Here is a 19,362-nt window from a genome sequence, read left to right on the forward strand (position 1 = left end):
TCCTTTGTTTCATAAATTCGCTTCAAATATATCCATTTTTTCTCATTTTTAAATACAATTTTGTCTTCAAAATGAGTCATGCTTGTGTGGCTTTTTATGGACCAATACTGACAAAATAAGTTAAGTTTCGAAAATTTGGAATGTTTTTTTGTTGCATCTTTAAATTTTTAAAATGACGACATGAATTTTTTTGATTTTTGTCGTTGGGCGCTTCCACTGTGCGTAGTAACGAAAATGCTAAAGTCTTTAGACCCAACAACATTTCAACATTTCAGCTTAAAACGCTCGAAAAATATAGAAGACGCCTTCAACAACGTCAGGAGCTCAGCTATATATCATGCTCTAGGTAAATTCGGCTTGGAACCATTCATTAGTAGCTGGATAAACACGATGTATGATTTTATTCGACCAAATATGTCTGGCAGAAAATGTGAGAAGAGAGAGCCATTCGGCGTTGTAATTGTTCAAAGAGAAGTGCAAGTTTTTATACTTTAGGGTGTAGAGGAATGCATTTCTTACACTAAATTGGAAAAAATGTATTATTTTGTACTACCTTGCAGTTTATGAAACAACAAAAATACACCTAAAATCACCTTCAGGTACCCTATCCACAAACGCTTTGCGATCTGATCTAGTGTAAAGCCAATTCTCGATTCGGGTTGAAATTTAAGTAATGGGTAGTCGTTGTGATCTTGATTCCAACATTATAATTTTTTCCCATACTGGGAACGTATATTCTTTATTTGCACATCCTGTATTCGGATATAAAGCGATCATACAATACATTAGATATATAGATATATTCTTTGTACATTTTGTTTTATATATTTCATTTTCTGTTATGTTAGTGGTATTAGTTCCCTATTTCTTACAGCGTGTATTAGATTTCTTTCATTACTGTATCCAGTCCAATTCTGGATGTTTTTTCATACAAGATAACTCTTTTCTGCCTCGTCCTCATTTTCCTTCAACATTGCCGTTAATAATGGGCCGGAGAAATTTATACTTATAGTTCCTCATAAGATGTCCTAGGTATGCAATTTTACGGCTTTTGACAGATTGCAATAATTGTCGATACAAATTCATTTTTTTTCTTAAGACTTCGTGATTTGTGACCCGCGCAGTCCAAGGTATTTTCAAATTCCGATGGTATACCCATATTTCGAAGGCTTCAAGTTTTTTCTCATCAGCATTTTTTTGTCCACGCCTCTACTGCATATAATAATGTGGACCAAATATAGCATTTTATAAATCTGGTCTTTGTCGAGAGACTCAGGTCATGGTTATTATGGACTTTCTTATATTAGTAGAAAGCACCTGTGGCCAGCTCCATATGACGTCTAATTTCTTTTGACATGTTCCATTGCTCGTTCAACAAAATTCCCAACTAAGTAAAGTTCTTAACGCGTTCGATTATATCATCTTTTATTTTGAGTGTTGTATTGTTATTTTGATACTTTCTACGGATTACCATATATTTTGCCTTCTTTTTATTTATAGCTCGCTTACGTATGTAAGTCTATCTAATAGTTTTTGCAATCCTGACAGGCTTCCAGATATTAGTGTGGTGTCATCAGACGTTGTCAAAAGCCTTTTCATAGTCAATAAAACATATAAAAACGTCCTTCTGCACATCTCTACATTTCTGAACAAGTACTTGAATGCAGAGAAGGGCTTCTCGTGTACCCATACCCTCTTTGAAATCGAATTGCGAGTTTCCCATATCAGCTTCACATTTGGCATATATCCGTTTATGGATAATTTTAAGAAGGAGTTTTAGAATGTAGCACATCAAGCTAATAAGTCTGTAGTCGCAACACTTTTTTGCATTTGATTTTTTCGGTATTGCAATAAAGGTTGAAATTAGCCAATCATATGGATATTGGCCAGTATTATATATGTATGTGATTAAATAATTCCACTATCAATAGTATATTATTTCCATCTACTAATTTCAGTATTTCTGAGGGGATTTCGACGGGCCCTGTTCCACCTCAGATCTGCTAATTGGGGTTCCAGTGGCGTCAACATTCACTTCGGTTATATTTTCTGATCGATTTTCATCTGTGCACATTTGTTCAATATATCTTTTCCATAATTTCTTTTTTTCAGTTGCTTCGAAAATCGGCTGATTATTTTCATCTACGAAAATTGCTGGAGCTATTTTCCTGTAAATTCCTGCAGCTTCTTTCAACTTTTTATGTAGGTTGATGTCGTCAGGGAACTAATACTTCTTGAAAAATTTCCCAATACTTAGTGTCATTCATTCCTTGGTACACCTCTAAAGTTGTTAGTATTCTCTGTGATTTTTGTGACAAAGCTAAAATTTTGTTCTCCATTTTCACACTATAATGGACTGAATGTTTCAAAAATTCTGCACAAGTAATAAGGATTATACCTATAAGGAGAATAATAGTTTAATTTTTATTTATTTTTAAAATAAGGGAACTATTCGTAGTACACTTAGGTCAACCATTCCTGATTTTGCTTTTGTATAGTCATAGGGTGGGGGAAAACTCTATACTCTATAAGACTCTATCGATAAGGACAGCTAATCATACATTCTGCTGCGAAAATACAGCATTTTGATTTGAGTTTATTTAAATATCCGCAAAGCCGACTTATTCTTTTATTTTAACATGGGTCTGGCTATTATTTTCTTAAGTGCAATTTGTCTAGTCTTTACAAGTGGACCTTATACATAGGATATTCTTTAAAATCTTCTTCAAATACCAAAACAATAAATAAGTACTTACTCTGTATATTTAAATACGCCCGTAGGTGCTATAAAAATACCGGAACCAATAATTGAGCCAACAATTATTGCCACGCCATTCATAAGGGTCAGTTTACGTTTAAGTACAATTTTTTCACCATCTTCATCATTGTGATTCTGCTGCTGGTCTTCACCGCCGTTTTTTTCTTGTGATTTTTGACGATTTGGTAACTCTACCAGATCGGTTGTTACACCGTTGCCATAACGTTCCGTCATTGTTGTGAGATTTTGTTTTTTAATTTATTTCCTATTTGTTTAATATTATAATTTTGGGATATTTATTTGAATGGACAACAATACACACCGCACTTTATTCAACATAAATTGTCTTTCTCTTTTGTTTTATTTACACATAATTGTTTTTTGAGACCTATGTTTATTTAGTTTAATTAAATGTTGTTAATAGAACACGTCGCCACGTTTATGCCATGAAAACAAGCGTCCCGCATTTATATTCAGCCACTTGCTGGTAGCTTCAAAATTCGACTGAATTTTATTTCGAAACAAATTTTTAACTTCTCCACCATTCAGAAATGTTCTCCATTCTCCCAATAAAAATAAAAGAGAGAACATTAGTGATGGCAGGTAGTGTAAAGATTTATACGAATTTTGTGCTAATTATTCTCAATCAGGGATGGTAAGTTAACATTCTAGGGAGAGGTGAATTGAACTAAAAGGTACTCTTAGTGGTGAGGAATTGTATAGTAGGTAGGAAGGAAGAGCTTATATTAAATCTTTCTATCGAATTTCAGTAATGGAGACATGTGTACGGTTAAACTGGAGCATGGTAAGGGAAGGCCACACTCTTGTCCTCAGTCTACATGCCTTTTGAGGATCCGGATAGGCGTGTGTAACGTTGTTTTGTAATGCGACGCAAATTCCCACAATTTTCAATGGCAAGGACACATTAGCAGGGGTGAGTCAATATTCGATTTTATTTTGTCATACTCGTATAATTTGCGAATATCCAGATCGAACTTTTAAAATTAAGGCTAGGGAGGAGTTTATCGATCTAACTCTCTTCAATCTAGAAGAAGACTCTGTCATCAGAAAATTGTTAGTATCTGAGAGATGTTCCTTTTCGGACCATATGAAGATACTTTTCGAAATCTCTTTTGGCGGAGCTTGTCAAAATCTTAATAGAAACCCGAGAAGAATAAACTGGGATAGGTACACTGAACTAACAAGCTCTCAGTTGCCTCATCCCGAATATACCACATCATGGAAGAAGTATGGCTTGTCTGACTTTTCCTTGCGTACCCGTCCTGTGGAGAGAAGTGAAAATCACTTACATTCCAAAAGCAAGCTAGCCACTCTAAACCGAAGGACGAAAGACCAATTAGCTTACCATCCTTTCTCATCAAAACACTCGAAAGGCTGATCAACCTGGAGATTAGGAGCCAAGTGGAGCCACCGTGCACGGCTACATTAAAGTCAGCTCTTCATGAGGTAGTGGCTTATTTTGAGGGGAACGTGGAGAATTCAAACTTTATGTTGGCCGCTTTTCTTGATATAGAAGGACCCATTATCTTATCCTCATCTCTCCTCAAGACACTCGAAAGATTAGAAATCATGTGGACACCTCGCAAAATGCCTACATTAAAGTCAGCTTGAGACAAACATGAAGAATTCAAACTTTACGTTGGCCGCTTTACTTGATATAGAAGGAGCTTTCAATAAATGAATCGGAACATATCGTATGCACTGAGCCTTGTCAAAGCTGTCTCGATAAGCCAAAGCAAACGGCCTTGGTACTCCAATCCATCGAAAAACGTCAGTTCGACGATGTGGTGGTACCACTACTGGATTGTGTGTAACTACTCCTCTCTCCTGAATCTAAGTACCTAAGTACAATTCTGGACAAGAGGATTAATCGCACTTTATCCGTGCAAGAATTCGATTGGGAATAGATGGGGAGTGAACCCATCGAATATATACTGGATGTATAACCCATCCATAGAATAATATATTGCCTGGTGTCAATCTTTACGCCAGAAATTCACATACCGCAAATAAAACAAGGTGCAAAGTGCAGCTCGCTATCGCAAGCAGAGTACGTAAAAATACTTTAAATAAAATTTCCAATCGTTTCGTTTCGTATTTTCCATAGGAACAATACAAAACGAAACATAACCCTCGTTGGCAGATAGAAAACGGAATATGTAGTACTAAACACATATGAATAAATTAAAAACGTTTGGTGGTTGATAAAATTCACTGTGGTATGATGATGCTAACTTATAGGGTTGTTAAGCAATCACATGTGTGAGTGTGTCATTGACAATACGCACGGCAAACGTTTCCCAAAAATACTTTTTGTTTCGGTGGTGAATGAAACAACTCGGCAAAGCATAGCCGAAGTTACATTTCAGCAATCGTACTGTTTCCATCTTTTTACGTTGAAAAGTTTGTGTTTTTGTTTTGGTTGTGAGAATGAAACGATTCAGAGAAGCTGAAAAGTTTGTGGCTTTGTGTGATTGGTACGGGAATCGTTTTGTTTCTTTCCGTTCATTGATCGCAAGTAAGGATGACTGAAACCAAAGTAACCCTCTTCTGGACGGTCTGGCTTTCTATGCAGACGGTTCCAAGATAGAAGAAGGTTCAAGATCTGACATTTACTCTGAAAGACCATGTCTTGAATACTCATTCAAGTGACAACGACTGTAGCGTATTCTTAGTTGAAATCTTCGCGAGCAAGAAGACAGCAGAATTGATAAAAAGTCTGCATGCTGAAGAGATAGAATAAGATACCGGAGCTGGCGTCTACAGCGAAAGGCTAGGTGTTGAATACTCATACAAATTCCAAAACAAATCTTCGCGACCAGCAAGGTAGCCAAAATGATAAAAAGTCGTTGAACCGGTAACTATCTTTGTGGATAGCAAAGCAGCTCTTAAAAACAACAAACCGTTTATCATAAAATGTGAGGTCGTTCTGGTGTGCAGTAGTGGGATTCTCTAACGCATTTTTGGTAACCGACAAAAATCGGTTGAATTTCGGTAATTAACGAAATTTGTGGGGAAGTTAGCGAACAAAAAAAGTTGTCGCTAGGTACTACCGATAACAACAATGTTGTCAACTTTTTTTGGTATTTATCATTCATAATTTTGCGTTTTAAATTTACCGATTTTTGACGGTAACCAAAAAATGCATTAGAGAATCCCACTACAGAATCACTTTAAAAAACCTAACAAATGCTGCGACATTATGGGGAAACAAGAAGGCAGATGAACTAGCTAGGCATAGATCAAAATCAACAAGTCTTGCAACCACTGACTCTATCAAGCAACCTATGTTTTCGAAACGTTGAAACATTCTTTGATGAAGAAACCAAAAAAACTGGAGCATATGGACCTACATGCAATGTGTCAAAAGCTATTTGGCTGACTTTAGTAACCAACAGAATAAATTTACTTTTAAAATTGAGCAAACCTAAAATTTGGGTAATGACTGGAGTCATGATATCACACCAGCTGATCGAATATTTTATACAAAAAAAAATACTCTTATTGTAATTTCCCCAACAACATAAAGAAAGTCTTGACATAACATATTCAAAATTTTACGATACCACTACCTGGGTAATTGTGTCATGATGGGGTACTGTAAGATAGTAGCTTTTACCACCAAAAGGAACAAGGATGACGTTGATTACTGCAAGTTCTGTGAAGATGAAGAAGCAGTATGGTATATTAGGTATCCATTTGCCACCCCGTTTATATATAACCGGATTTAACAAACCGACTGGGTTTTAAATGTCAATTCCATTTCTTATATTTCAAATAAATCCTTATAAAGAAGGCTAAACCTGCCAAAAGCTCTAATATAAACAGCATATAACATTCCATTTAAATATGGAGCCAGCTATTATAAATAACGTCATCAAAAATGTAAAATGGCCTCGCTTCTTCTCTCTCCTTGTCTTCTGATACCTCTGTCGTGTGCAAATTGGGTCTCCATAGTTTTAAAAGTCCAACTACAGCGGTGGTGCTCAAAATATTTTGTGCATTAGTCTCTCTGAGCGAGCCTTTCCTTTGCTAAAGCACGACATTTGAAAATAAAGAGAACATATTTTGTTGTTGCAGTCACGTTAACGTATATGGGTGATCTTGGCTGAACTACAGTGTGTTCTATAATAGTTACCATGATACCATTTTCAGTATAAGTTGTTCTTTATTCGACAACAATGTTGTCTCTATGTGCCATCACTGACACACACCCCTATTTGCTTTTGTTTTCTTTTGCTTCTCAATTTACACTGACATCAAAAAGTTTAGGTACAGAATTGTCACGAAGAATTTTTCAAAAAATTTACGTGAAAGTATTGCAAAAATATTGTAAAGATATGCCAAGCTATTAATCCTTCCCCGATACGAATCCACAGATAGTCACAATGCGCTGGGATAATCCTTTAAAAGACTTATGTGTGAGAAACCTCAAAAAAAAAACTAACTACCAATTCTCACAGACGACATGAAGTTTTTCTTCCACCTCACTCGTTCCTTCCTTCACTTTATTGGGAGGATCCCTTTTGTAGTTTAACCAGATCCCAAACATCTGCAACTGTAGTGCCATTCTAGATATTCTACCATAGCTCTGAATGACTACCAAAAAGCCATCAAAAGCTTCAAGACTTCCATTGGAAAAAAGACGAATCTCTAAACATCATTGAAATCTGTGCCCAAAATGCCGATAAATAAAATTGTTAAAATTATTTTGTGCGTTAGGTTTTATTGGATCGGCTTATATATACAATTCTATCTAATCTTTAATAAAAATCCATCTAAGGGATACGAGGTTGTAAAAAATTATTAGCCATCAGATATGCTGAAGTGGCATTTTTTTCAAGAATGACGCGTATGTATGAGGTGCCATGAATAACATCAATGAAATTTACTTACATTTTATAACATTACGATACCATAAACTAAGTAATTTGACAGTTAAGATTTTTACTTTTATAACGCATACCTGTTACAAATCACGATATCTTTCGAAATTATACCGTTATCATTTTTATACCCTCTACCATAAGAGGGTATAATTAACTTTATCATTCCCTTTGTAATAAATAGAAATATGTTGAAGATTTTAGCCTCCCTCATTATCCCATGAAAATGGCTTGAAGTTTGTATTTGGTATTGAGGCTATAACAAATTTCCATAGAGAATGGTAGGTAAAGGACTACGTTTTGATATAGCCTCCTGATTTTGAGAATTATGAAGGTTGCAGCCACATTATCCAACCTTGGTATTTATATAATTTGGTACATAAATCATAGTGTTTTATGCTAGCACCTGTCTTACGCCCTATCTCACAGTGCTCTTAACACTGGGTGAATACAATGGGTTTACCAACGCCCCGCACAAAAGCACGAGTACCAATTCGCTTACACGTATTTGGACGTGATCGTCTCTTTTTTTCCGGGCACTCTGTTGATAATGCTAACTTCACATTCGAGTCAAAGCAAGCAAACATGCTAACATGACTACACATTAGGTCTGTCTGGTTACTTTCCCAGCAAGAATTTTCCAGAGAGTAAGAAAATTGCAACAAAATTTTAAAAAGTAAACAAATTGTCCGCCAATGAACGAACCAAAGAAAGCAGAAATGTAGTATTTTATTAAAAATAAAAAAGAAAATGACCCAAAATGATTTTTTCCACTTTGCAACTTTGTTCTCCAAAAAAACAATACAATAGCAAGCCTCTATTTGCACAATAAAATTGTTTTTAATTTGCACAATAAAATTGTTTTTAATTTTCACAAACATAAATCAACGAAAAATTAAAAACAGGTGATTAATTGTTTTCAGGAAGAAGAAGAGTTGCAAGTGCTTGCTAGAAGAAATTTGTCCAACAAGAATTTGCAAACTCTCTGAAAAAGAACTTTCAAAATGTCTCTCTCGAATCGCTCTCTTTTGCAGACTTTACATACGACTTCCAGCAACAATTGGTACAAATTGTTAAAAATTTTAGGCTAACCAGACATACCTATTGACGCGGCAAGATCTTTCGTCGACCCAATACAGACTCAACGGCGACAAACTATATAATTCCATAAGCCCCAGTCTGTCCGCAAAACTCTTCTGACCATAACAGCAACAGCTGTCAACTTATTTTTCAGGTCATCAACACTTTTTCCAGAGCATACTCTTGATAACTGATCTCAGACAACTTGGCAAGCACGCTATCTCAATAAAGGAAGTCAAATGCGCCCTTAAGGTCCACAAACATGTCAAGCTATTCTGCACAGGTATCCACGCGTTCAACGTACCTATACCATTGATAAAGGCTCGCTGTTACATTCCTAAAGCCTTTTGATCAAGCGATCAAAATGTGCCAGGAAATTCTTTCTCTGTGCTACAGTTATGTCCGGGTACTTGACTAAGGTACCGTATGTCATGTTCACCAATTGGAATGTGGGGGAAACCTGTTTTCAACACCAACTCGGTCACTCCAGGCTTCCACCATGCTCATGGGCCGTTCACCAGCCTTCAATCATAATCAGTTGGTCATCAACAGAGTGAAAACTCCTAATATCTGATCTCAGACAACTTAGCTAGCACGCTATCCCAAGAAAGGAGGTCAAATGCGCCATTAAGGGCTCGGTAATAAGAAGCCTCGCCGGCTGGCTTGGGAACCTTGGGAACTTATGTTTTTGTATAGTTGATTTCATATTATTTAAATTAAACTTCATGCGGGACATCAAAGGAGTTCTTTAACACATACACAATGCAGCTGTAGATGGTTAACATCTGCCTTACACATACTAAAAATGAGGACCCCTTTAGCATTTCGGACCCTTTTATGTGTCAGGAAAGACGCTGCATTTTCCGCCTTTTCCTAATTTTCGTAATTTTTCCGACATTTACTTGTTATGGTTATACCCAAACTAACTAGGCGTTTGCACCAGACAGTTTGCCTTCAAATACATCTCTGATTTACTAACACATACATACATTTGTCGGCTGTCTTCCAGCTGTCCATCGTTTTTTCACAGACAGTCGGGTTAACAATGTTTTGACATTTTTGTAAAAATAAGAACATGAACAAAAACAAAATATGTGAACGGAAAACAAATGTATGGACGCCTCAATACATGAAGTCAACTGTCCTGTCATATGAAAACGCAGGGTTATATGACCTATAGGCAACCACAGCGTTGTGTTGTCGATTAAGGTACTACTTTAATAATCGTGGCCAATGCTGACAGTGGCAGCAGTGTTATATAGCGCTTTTTCCGATTTAGAAGATTTGTTGTTTAATTTTTCTACGCCGGATGCAGCAACCACTTCGCGCGAAAATTTGCACATTAAATTAAAAATTAAATACTTTAAACCCCACGCTACAACATAAAAACATTGGCCTGTTCCTTTATTTTACTTCTTCTATTGACCTTTGAATATTGACATGAAGATATCCATCTGCAGACATACATATTTAAATACAATTTCCGTTGAAACCGTACTTAAACAATTTTCGACGACTGTATGTATCTAAACAATACATATCGTGGCGAATTCAATTAGGAAAACAACATTTTGGCATTTGCCTGACAGGCAATAAGAACAACAATGGGGGGAAATATGTAGCTCGCGACATTGACTGCAACGGCATGGCATATTTTTTATTCTCTCGAGTTTCATTGGGGATGGATATTTGAAATTGGTATCCAAAATTACATCATACAAATAAGGAATCACCATTGAGAGAGCGAGAAGATATCTTATTGAGGCAGAGAGAATGCTCTTTCCCCAATAATGCATTGTGGGTGTAATTTCCTCTTGAACTATAACTGCCGGTCTTTCTGTACTTTAACAGCAGCACATGTTTAATTTCACCCCAAAACAAATTTTACGTGTGGAAGCACGTGTTAAGCTATTAGTCATGTAATGCTAATGTAGTGTTTTTGGGGCCATCATTAGGTGGTTTGTTTGTTTTATTGTAAATTATAGCACATTCACATTGAAGGAATTTAATAAAAGGTGGCATTTACACTAATCATGCCAAAATACATAACTGCATAAACATTATTAATTTATCGAAAGCAATGACAAAACGATAGAGAACCACTGAATCGCTCATTCTGATTACTAAAAAATAATAAATAATAAAAATAAAAAGCCAACAATTTGATTATTATAAATCGATTAAATGTGAAGCATCATTTTACATTTTTTAGTTCAGTGACACCGTATGTTGTCAAGTCAATTGAACAATTTTCAAATAAATGTTTATGCATTCGGTATTGAACCATGCTACCACACCTCAATTAGATTTATTCCAATTGTCTCCTTCCTAAATTTCTTATAAAAAATCGTATTTGATTTGCCTAAAATCAGCTTTCAAGAAATTAATGTCCGAATTAAATGCAATATTGAGGTTGGAAATGCTTACTTTCGTAGGACTTTAGTACAGTTGACATAAGGTTGATTGCGGTTCACTGAATACCTTAGACCAGGCAGACCACTTGAGGTTATTGTTCATATGGAATTTGGTTGTTTTTGTTATGGCGGCAAACATTTCAATGGCAAAGATTTAGCAAGTGAACTCATACATACAAAATTATGTCTACAGGAAGACATGTTGCGACTGCATTTTTGTATTGTACGCCGAATTATTTTTTGGCAATCCCTTTTTGTTATTTATTCCTACACATAGCATTGTTAGATATGTATGCACACAACTCTTAACGCAACGGACATATCTTCACCATCGCAAATGTTATAAAAGCTCTGTTCCTGTACTTTTTCAATAACAACCAGTAGGAAAAGACCAAAGTCGGGCAGGGCCGACTATGTAATACCCTACACCAGTCGAAATACGTAAAAATGGAATAATTAGTATACATCCCAATACGCAAATTGGAGCCATATTTGGGGAAAATCGTTAAAATACCTAAAATCGGGATGTACCGTTATATGGGGGCTACAAAAAAACATGGACCTATCTAAACAATTTTAAGTGGCGAAATTTCGTGGCCACTGGGAACCACATATGTAGTTAGCTAGTTCAAGCAAAAAATGTGGCTAAGATCCCTAAAATACCTTAAATCGGGAGGTATCGTTACATGGGGACTATACCGAACCGTGGACCTATCTTGACAATTTTTAGTGGAGCAATTTCGCGGCCATTGAGAACCTCAAATGTAAAATTTCAGCTAGTTTGGGCAAAAAATGTGGCTAAGATCCATAAAATACCTTAAATCGGGAGGTATCGTTATATGGGGACTATACCGAACCGTGGACCTATCTTGACAATTTTTAGTGGAGCAATTTCGCGGCCATTGGGAACCTCAAATGTAAAATTTCAGCTGGTTTGGGCAACAAATGCGGCTAAGATCCTTAAAATACCTTAAATCGGGAGGTACCGTTATATGGGGGCTATACCAAAACTTGGACCGATATAGCCCATCTTCGAACTTGATCTTCCGACGGCTAAAAAAATGGTATTCCCCAATTTTCAGCGAAATCGGTCAACAAATGCGACCTGTATGTTGCGAACGGACGGACGGACGGACATGCATAAATCGACTCAGAAAGTGATTCTATGTATATCCCTAGAAGGAACTATGGGTCTATCTCGCTTCCTTTTGTATGTTACATACAAATGCACTAACACATAATACCCCTTACCACATAGTGGTGTAGGGTATAATTAATAACGGCGTTAAGAACGGCGTCGGCCGAGTCGAATCTTTTATACCCTCCACTACGAGTTGTATAGAAGTAAAATGGAAAAATGGCGTTCTTATCGTTTATCAAAGTACTTAACTTTACCATTACGGAATATTCCCAGGAGAAGTGGAATGGAATCTGCTAACCGGAGAATATAAATTTCATTAAAAACGGTTAATTACCAATGAGACATCGATGCTTCCTATACATTGAGATTCCGAAATATCAAGTTGCAGTCAACTCAGTAGAAAAATCCTTTAAAAGATTTCCTATCGGGCGGTATCGCTTACCCTCCAGTCTGTGAACCCGCTATCTAAAACTGAAATCAAATTTTTAGCCATTTAGATTATTTATTTGTTTCTTTTCTTTCGTTTTTTCATAGTAGGCTGTTTTTTCTAGGGGAGGGTTACTAACCCGACGCCCAAACCCAAGTTTTTAACGTTCTTATGGGTGAACGCGCTGCACATGTAAGCTCACTACCTTTTACGGGTGTTAAAGGCAGTTCCCCAGGTGACACCACGGGGAGGTCAGTGTCCACTTGAGATGAAAGAGGGACCAAGATAAATCCTGGGCATTGGCATGTTAAAACCGGTCAGGACCGTTGCTTGGTATCTTCCATCCCCTACGTCGTTAATTGATGGTGTCGACGCGCAAAGCGTCCATAGAGCTCGGACCAACCGTGGAATTTGGTACCTACAATTTTGAGGTAGTTAAAGACTTCGTCTACCTCGGCACCTCCGTAAACACAACAAACAACATCAGTTGTGAAATAAGAAGAAGAATTGTATTAGCCAACAGATGCTACTATGGTTTAAGTAAGCAATTTAAAAACAAAGCCACATCTCGTCAAACAAAAATAACACTATACAAAACGCTGATACTACCCGTGCTAATGTATGGCTCCGAAGCATGGGTACTTACGCAAGCAGATAAGGCAGTGCTTGGTGTGTTCGAGAGGAAAATTCTTCGAAAGATCTACGGGCCGATTTGCGTTGACGGTGAATATCGACGTCGTATGAACCACGAGCTGTATCTGCTATACAACGACAGCAATATAGTTAAACGTATTGAGATGCAACGATTGCGTTGGCTAGACCATATCATGAGTATGAGCGATGATGAACCCGCTAAAAAGGCGTATGAATACATGCCACATGGCGGTGCACGCAGAATCGGCAGGCCTAAGCTTCGATGGAGCATACAAGTGGATGAAGAAATGAAAAGGCGCGGTATTCCAAAAAGTCAAGCGAAAAACAGAGAGGAATGGAGATCTTCTCTTAGTTCGGTAATGGGCCAAGTAAGTAAGTAAGATTATTTATTTATTATAGTCAATGGAATTCAGTTCCTTACAGACTAAGATTACAATTCACAGTTTCTTAAAAATATTATAAATACATATTATGAAAATGGAAAAGCATAAAAAATACTTGCTTTAAAGTTGTCTTTCGGCGTGCTAAACTCAATACATTGCTTAAATTCTTTTTGTAAATTTATATTTATTTGATTTAAATTGAAAAACGTCCTAGTCAAGGGCCCATTGCGCGCATAATTAGTACGATGGTAAGCAATATTAAAAAGATCTGTAAATCTTAAAGTTCTCGATGGCACACAAAATGGTACCATAGATCCGGCGAATCAACATTATTATTTATTTATTATCATAAATAAATAAAGCAGACTGCATTTTTCTCCGGCACTGCAAGCTCTGCAAACCCAATAACAAACATCTAGATTTGCATGATGGAGGATCTTAAGAAAATAATGGCTTAAGAGCAAAACGAGTAAAACGCCTTTGTATCCGCTCAATACGAGCAATATGGGTAATACAATAGGGATCCCATATTATAGACGTATATTCGACCTTTGACCTAACAAATGCCATACAAACAGCCATTTCGTCTAATAAAAGCTAAGGCTTTATACGCCTCTGGAATGATGTGGTTCATATGTGGAATGAAAGTCAGGGAATAATCAAATAAGACACCAAGATCACGAACAGATGTTAATTTATTAAGATCAACATGTCCAAATTTGAAAGTGGATAAAATAGGATAAGCAATCTGTAGTGCGATTCTCTAACTCATATTTTGAGTTACCGACAAATGTCGGTAAAATTAAAATGCTTATAATTTCGGTAATTACCGATGTTTTTCGGTAGGTTAGCGACGAATAAAAAGCTGTCGCAAAGTTCTACCGATATCAAGAGTGTTGTCAACTTTTATTTGAACTTTTCATTCATAATTTTGCGTTTTAATTTTACCGATTTTTGTCGGTAACTCAAAAAATGAGTTAGAGAACAAAAACAAAAAAAACATTGTTCCACAACATCCCATACGGGACAAGGGAGACTTCTCTCACATTTTGAGAAATTTATAGTAAGTTTATTCTCACAACACCACTTTACAACATTGTCCAAGTCTTTCTGAATGTCTACCACATCATAAAAAGACTCAACTTTATGAAATATTTTTAAATCATCAGCATATAGAAGATATTTGCATTTGGAAAAACAGGATGATAAATCATTTATGAGTAAATTGAATAATAGTGGTCCCAGTATGCTGCCCTGAGGAACACCAGATGTTTGTATATACGGTGAGGATTCAAAACTCTCAACCTTGACAGAACACAGACGGTTATGTAGGTAAGAACCAATCCAACTATGGAAATTAGATTTCAACAATTTGGCTAATAAAATGGAGTGGGATACTTTGTCAAAAGCTTTTGTCAAATCTGTATAAATGTCTTCAACCTGAAAACCACATTCAAATACAGATAAGCAATATTCAGTAAAAAGAATTAGATTGGTTGTAGTTGATCTACCTGAATAAACACCATGCTGATGGGGAGAAATAAAAGGCTTGCAAATGAAAAATAGTTTATTGTGGATAATGTGCTCAAATACTTTAGAGACAACTGACAATTTAGCAATAGGCCTATAACACGTAACATCATCTTTTTTACCTCCTTTGAAGACAGGCGTAATATGTGCAACTTTCCACCTTTCGATAAACACGCCTTCTTTTAATGAAAGGTTACAAATAAAAGTTAGAATAGGAGCCAGAGATAATGAGCAATTCTTAAGAAAGAACGCACAAAGGCCGTCAGCGTCAACTTTGGAACTGTTTTTAATTTTAAGAATGGCTTCATTTACATATTTGTATGAAATTAGCATACTTCCCAGATTAATAGCGGATGGAGAGTTTAAATTTGGCAAAGGACACACGGATGGCTGTTCAAAGTTAGATTGAAAAAAGTTTGCGAACATATTGACAACATCAAAACCAGACTGCGACACTCTGTTATTATAAATCATCCTGGAAGGAATATGCGAAGATTTAGGGTTGACAAAGGACCAAAAGCTTTTAGGATTTTCTTTAATATCACTTTCCTTGGCTGGAATGAATTGCTTATAAAGGAATTTATTCAAAAAATTGAATTCTCTTTGATAGTGCTTATATTTGACTTCATCTTCCAGAATACCATTTGCTATGAACCTTCTATGAAATTTATTTCTCAAATTTTTCAATTTCTTGAGGCCTCTAGTATACCATGGATGTTTATATTCTATCTACGAATATATCTATCTACGAAAACATCATAGCAGACCATAGTACTTTTATCTCTAAATATTGACGCCCAATCCAAAGAGATTAAATAGTATGGCTAAAACCCAAAAGCGAGAGGCAGGTTCCATGGAGTCTATGTCAAAACGTGGACCTATACCAACATTTCGCTGCATGAATGTTTTATATTCCCAAACAAGACTATATACGGAATTTTGCCCATTTCTGCAAGATTATGCGGCCAAAACCCTGAAATTATGGAAAATCAAGCGGTACCCTCCAATGGGGGCTATATCAAAACGATGATCTGTACAGACAAATTCCTTTGTAGAAGTTTCGGAGAAAACTAAGTACCAATTTTTAGACATTTCGGTGTGATAATGAAGCTAAAACCTTCAAAATGCCGAAAATCGGGTGATACTGTCCTGTGGGGATTATAAACGTGGGCCTGTACTCACAAGTTTCTGGCCCATTGAATAATAAATAACAAATTCCAGCCATTGCGAGGTGAAAATTAAGTTAAAACCTTCAAAATACCCAAAATCTCAGCTATATCAAAACGTGGACCTGTACTGACAATTTTTTGGGAGAATGTCCAAATACATACCTAATTTAAGCCATTTCGGTAAGATAATGTGGGTAAAATACCGAAAATCGGGTGTTACCGTTATATGGTGGGTATATCAAAAGGTTTACCTGCTCGGACAAATTCCTGGGAGAAAGTTTTGTAGCCCCAAAGAAAACTAAGAGCCAAATTTCAGTAAGATAATATGGATAATATGTAACTTCAAATACCACGTTCAACATACTTAAAAACGGGAAGTACAGTTCTACGGGGGCTATATGGAAGGCGTGGACCTATACTGAAAATTTTCTGGGGGGAGTTTTGAAGACCCAAGGAAGTGTAAATACGAAATTTTAGCTATTTCGGTTGAATGTTGAGGTTACAACCTTCAGAATACCGAAAATCTGGAGGTATCCTTTTTTATGTGCGCTATATATATATTGAGAATTATCTACTGGAATATTTTATACCTCCATCGAAGACTAACAGCCTGTTTCAATATGTCGAAATGAAAACGAAAGAAAAACATATAAACTCGTGAATGATTTTTAAATTTTGTAGCTGTTTTAAAGTAAACACAAAGTCAATATTGCCATGAAAAGCCAAAGTTTAGGTTTTTTCCTTCGCAATAATTTTTTCGACATAGTGAGACAGGCTCTCAATACCATCCATTTCGGTTTAATAATGACGCTGAATCCTTCAAAACACCGAAAATTGGGAGGGACCGATACCGACAAATTTCTGGTGGAAAGTCTTATACCTCGAACAAAGACTAAGTATGCTTTCTCCTATGGACAGGTGGAAATCTTGGGAACGGGCCCAAATTTTTTTCTTTTAAATTATACAGCTTTCTCTAAATTGCAAGCCTTCGGCCGGGGATTAAATAATTCTCCTATAGGCAGGTACGAATCTCGGGAAAGGGAACATGGTTTTCTTTTAAATTTGTCTGTAAATAGCAACTTTGAAAAACCGGCTTGTGAAGATTCTAAGGTCCGTATCTCTGGATCTAGAGGAGGCCTATAGCACCATTTTAGACAAATATCGTTAATTACCGAATTTACAAGCACTTTAATTTTACCGATTTTTGTCGATAATAGCACGGTTACACTACAGCTTTTTGCCGGGTTAACCCACTTCATGAGGATTTATTTGCTTAATCTGCTCAAATCTGACCAGATTTGCCATACAAAAATTAAATCCTCTCATGGCTGGGTTTATTTTAAATCCGGCACAAATCCACCAAAAATACAGTGCTGTATTCGGTATTTGTGCAAAAAAATCCAACTCTACTCAAAAAGTGCCAAAAGTTGCAACTGTTTTTGCAACAGAGTTTGTCGTGTTTTACACGTTTACGATTGGTCGCATGAGATTTTACGGAGTTAATAAATCTAAAGTTATTTGGAAATCATAAAATTATTTTTTTTTTTCATTAGACACTATTTTAACAAAAAGTACGATTGATACCATGATACAAAAATGTATCCCTGTGTGTAAAATATACCAATATGAGCAAAGAGGGGACGATATCTCATACGAGAAATTGTAAAAGTGTAACACACGACTTTATTAGTTATTTTGTATGTATACGTAAACAAACATCAGCTGACAGTTTATTTATATCCTCGAAAAGGTAAGTGTAACCAGCAAAGATTAACCCACTGGATCTATTAAACCCAGTGGGTTAACCTTCAATAGTGTAACCGGGTTATAACTCAAAAAATGTGTTAGAGAATCGCACTACAGAACTCCATGATTTGGAATGACTCACAAACATTTCCGCAGTTCTAAATTTTCCCCATGGTAAGTAAAATGTACATATAAATACTTCAATTCAACCGTTTTTTACTTGTTTGTGCTCACTTATTAAACACCGTTTACATTAGAGTTTTTCGGGGTTAATCATGTTTACGAGGATTTATTTGACGTATCCATTGCTTATACATCATTATTTAACTGTCATTATTAAATCCGGTTATATGCAAACGCGCTATTACAGTTTATGTTCATTAGGTACTGTCCTAATGCAAGGACCTTTTTCTAAACTCGTTTTAAACCGGACGTTTTCCATCCCTGTTATTTCGTCATACATTCACTCTTCATCTCTTTTAATTAGCACTCTCCCTCTCTATTGCATGCACTCGTATGTCGGTATGTATTTCCAAGAACGTGTTTTAAGTTTTATGAAGTTAACAACATTTGATACCGCCAGCCAAACAAAACACCGTATTCGTCCATATGAGTATGTGGTTGTCTGCTGAAGTTATTGTTGTTGTTGTTATTAACAAAAATGTATTTAATTATTATCAATTGGATCAAATTTTCCACAAAAAAAACACACAAATTTAATTACAATTGTGGAATATGTACGTTTTTTGTATTATTATTTTTTACAAGTTTTGTGTTGTTGTTAGATTGTGGTTATAGACAAGATATTCGCATACACGTTGACGTTTTTGTTTACAAACCGGCAACACGATACGGGCAAACCGAACTTCACGATATTAACAATGGGACAGACACAACGACACTGAGTGTGACGTGAAGCAGGCGAACGGCGGCAAAGAAAAAGAAGAAAGTCCAAAAAGCCGCGAAAGAGACAGAAAATAAAACAGACGATTCTGAATAAATGCAAAACTTGATTATGTTAAAAATTGCATATAACGAAGAGCAAAAAATATACATATGTACATATCTAAAAACAAACACATCAAGATCGATTTACCAGATCACGTAAGAAGCACAACAACAACTCAATTTTGACCGAAGATTCTTCAAGATG

The 19,362-nt window shown here is 36.2% G+C and overlaps 1 protein-coding gene across 12 annotated transcripts in view; it reads right to left on the minus strand.

Moving 5' to 3' along the window:
* JhI-21 (Juvenile hormone Inducible-21) overlaps nt 1-19,112 on the minus strand; it is a 59,336-nt gene extending 40,224 nt beyond the window's left edge. The window contains exons 1-2 of one of the 12 annotated variants that reach the window (XM_073970034.1): nt 19,025-19,112; nt 2,757-3,023 (exon numbers count right to left, since the gene is read on the minus strand). In XM_073970034.1, the coding sequence (XP_073826135.1) occupies nt 2,757-2,992 (236 nt within the window). In that variant the 5' untranslated portion in view covers nt 2,993-3,023; nt 19,025-19,112. Of the gene's footprint in view, nt 1-2,756; nt 3,147-18,351 lie in introns of all 12 variants that reach the window. The other 11 variants (XM_073970026.1, XM_073970029.1, XM_073970027.1 and 8 more) reach the window with 11 other exon arrangements.
* Between the last annotated feature and the right edge of the window lie 250 nt (nt 19,113-19,362).

Source organism: Musca autumnalis, unplaced genomic scaffold (assembly GCF_047663935.1).
Source record: "Musca autumnalis isolate F117 unplaced genomic scaffold, ASM4766393v1 scaffold_2, whole genome shotgun sequence".
Lineage (NCBI taxonomy): Eukaryota > Metazoa > Arthropoda > Insecta > Diptera > Muscidae > Musca > Musca autumnalis.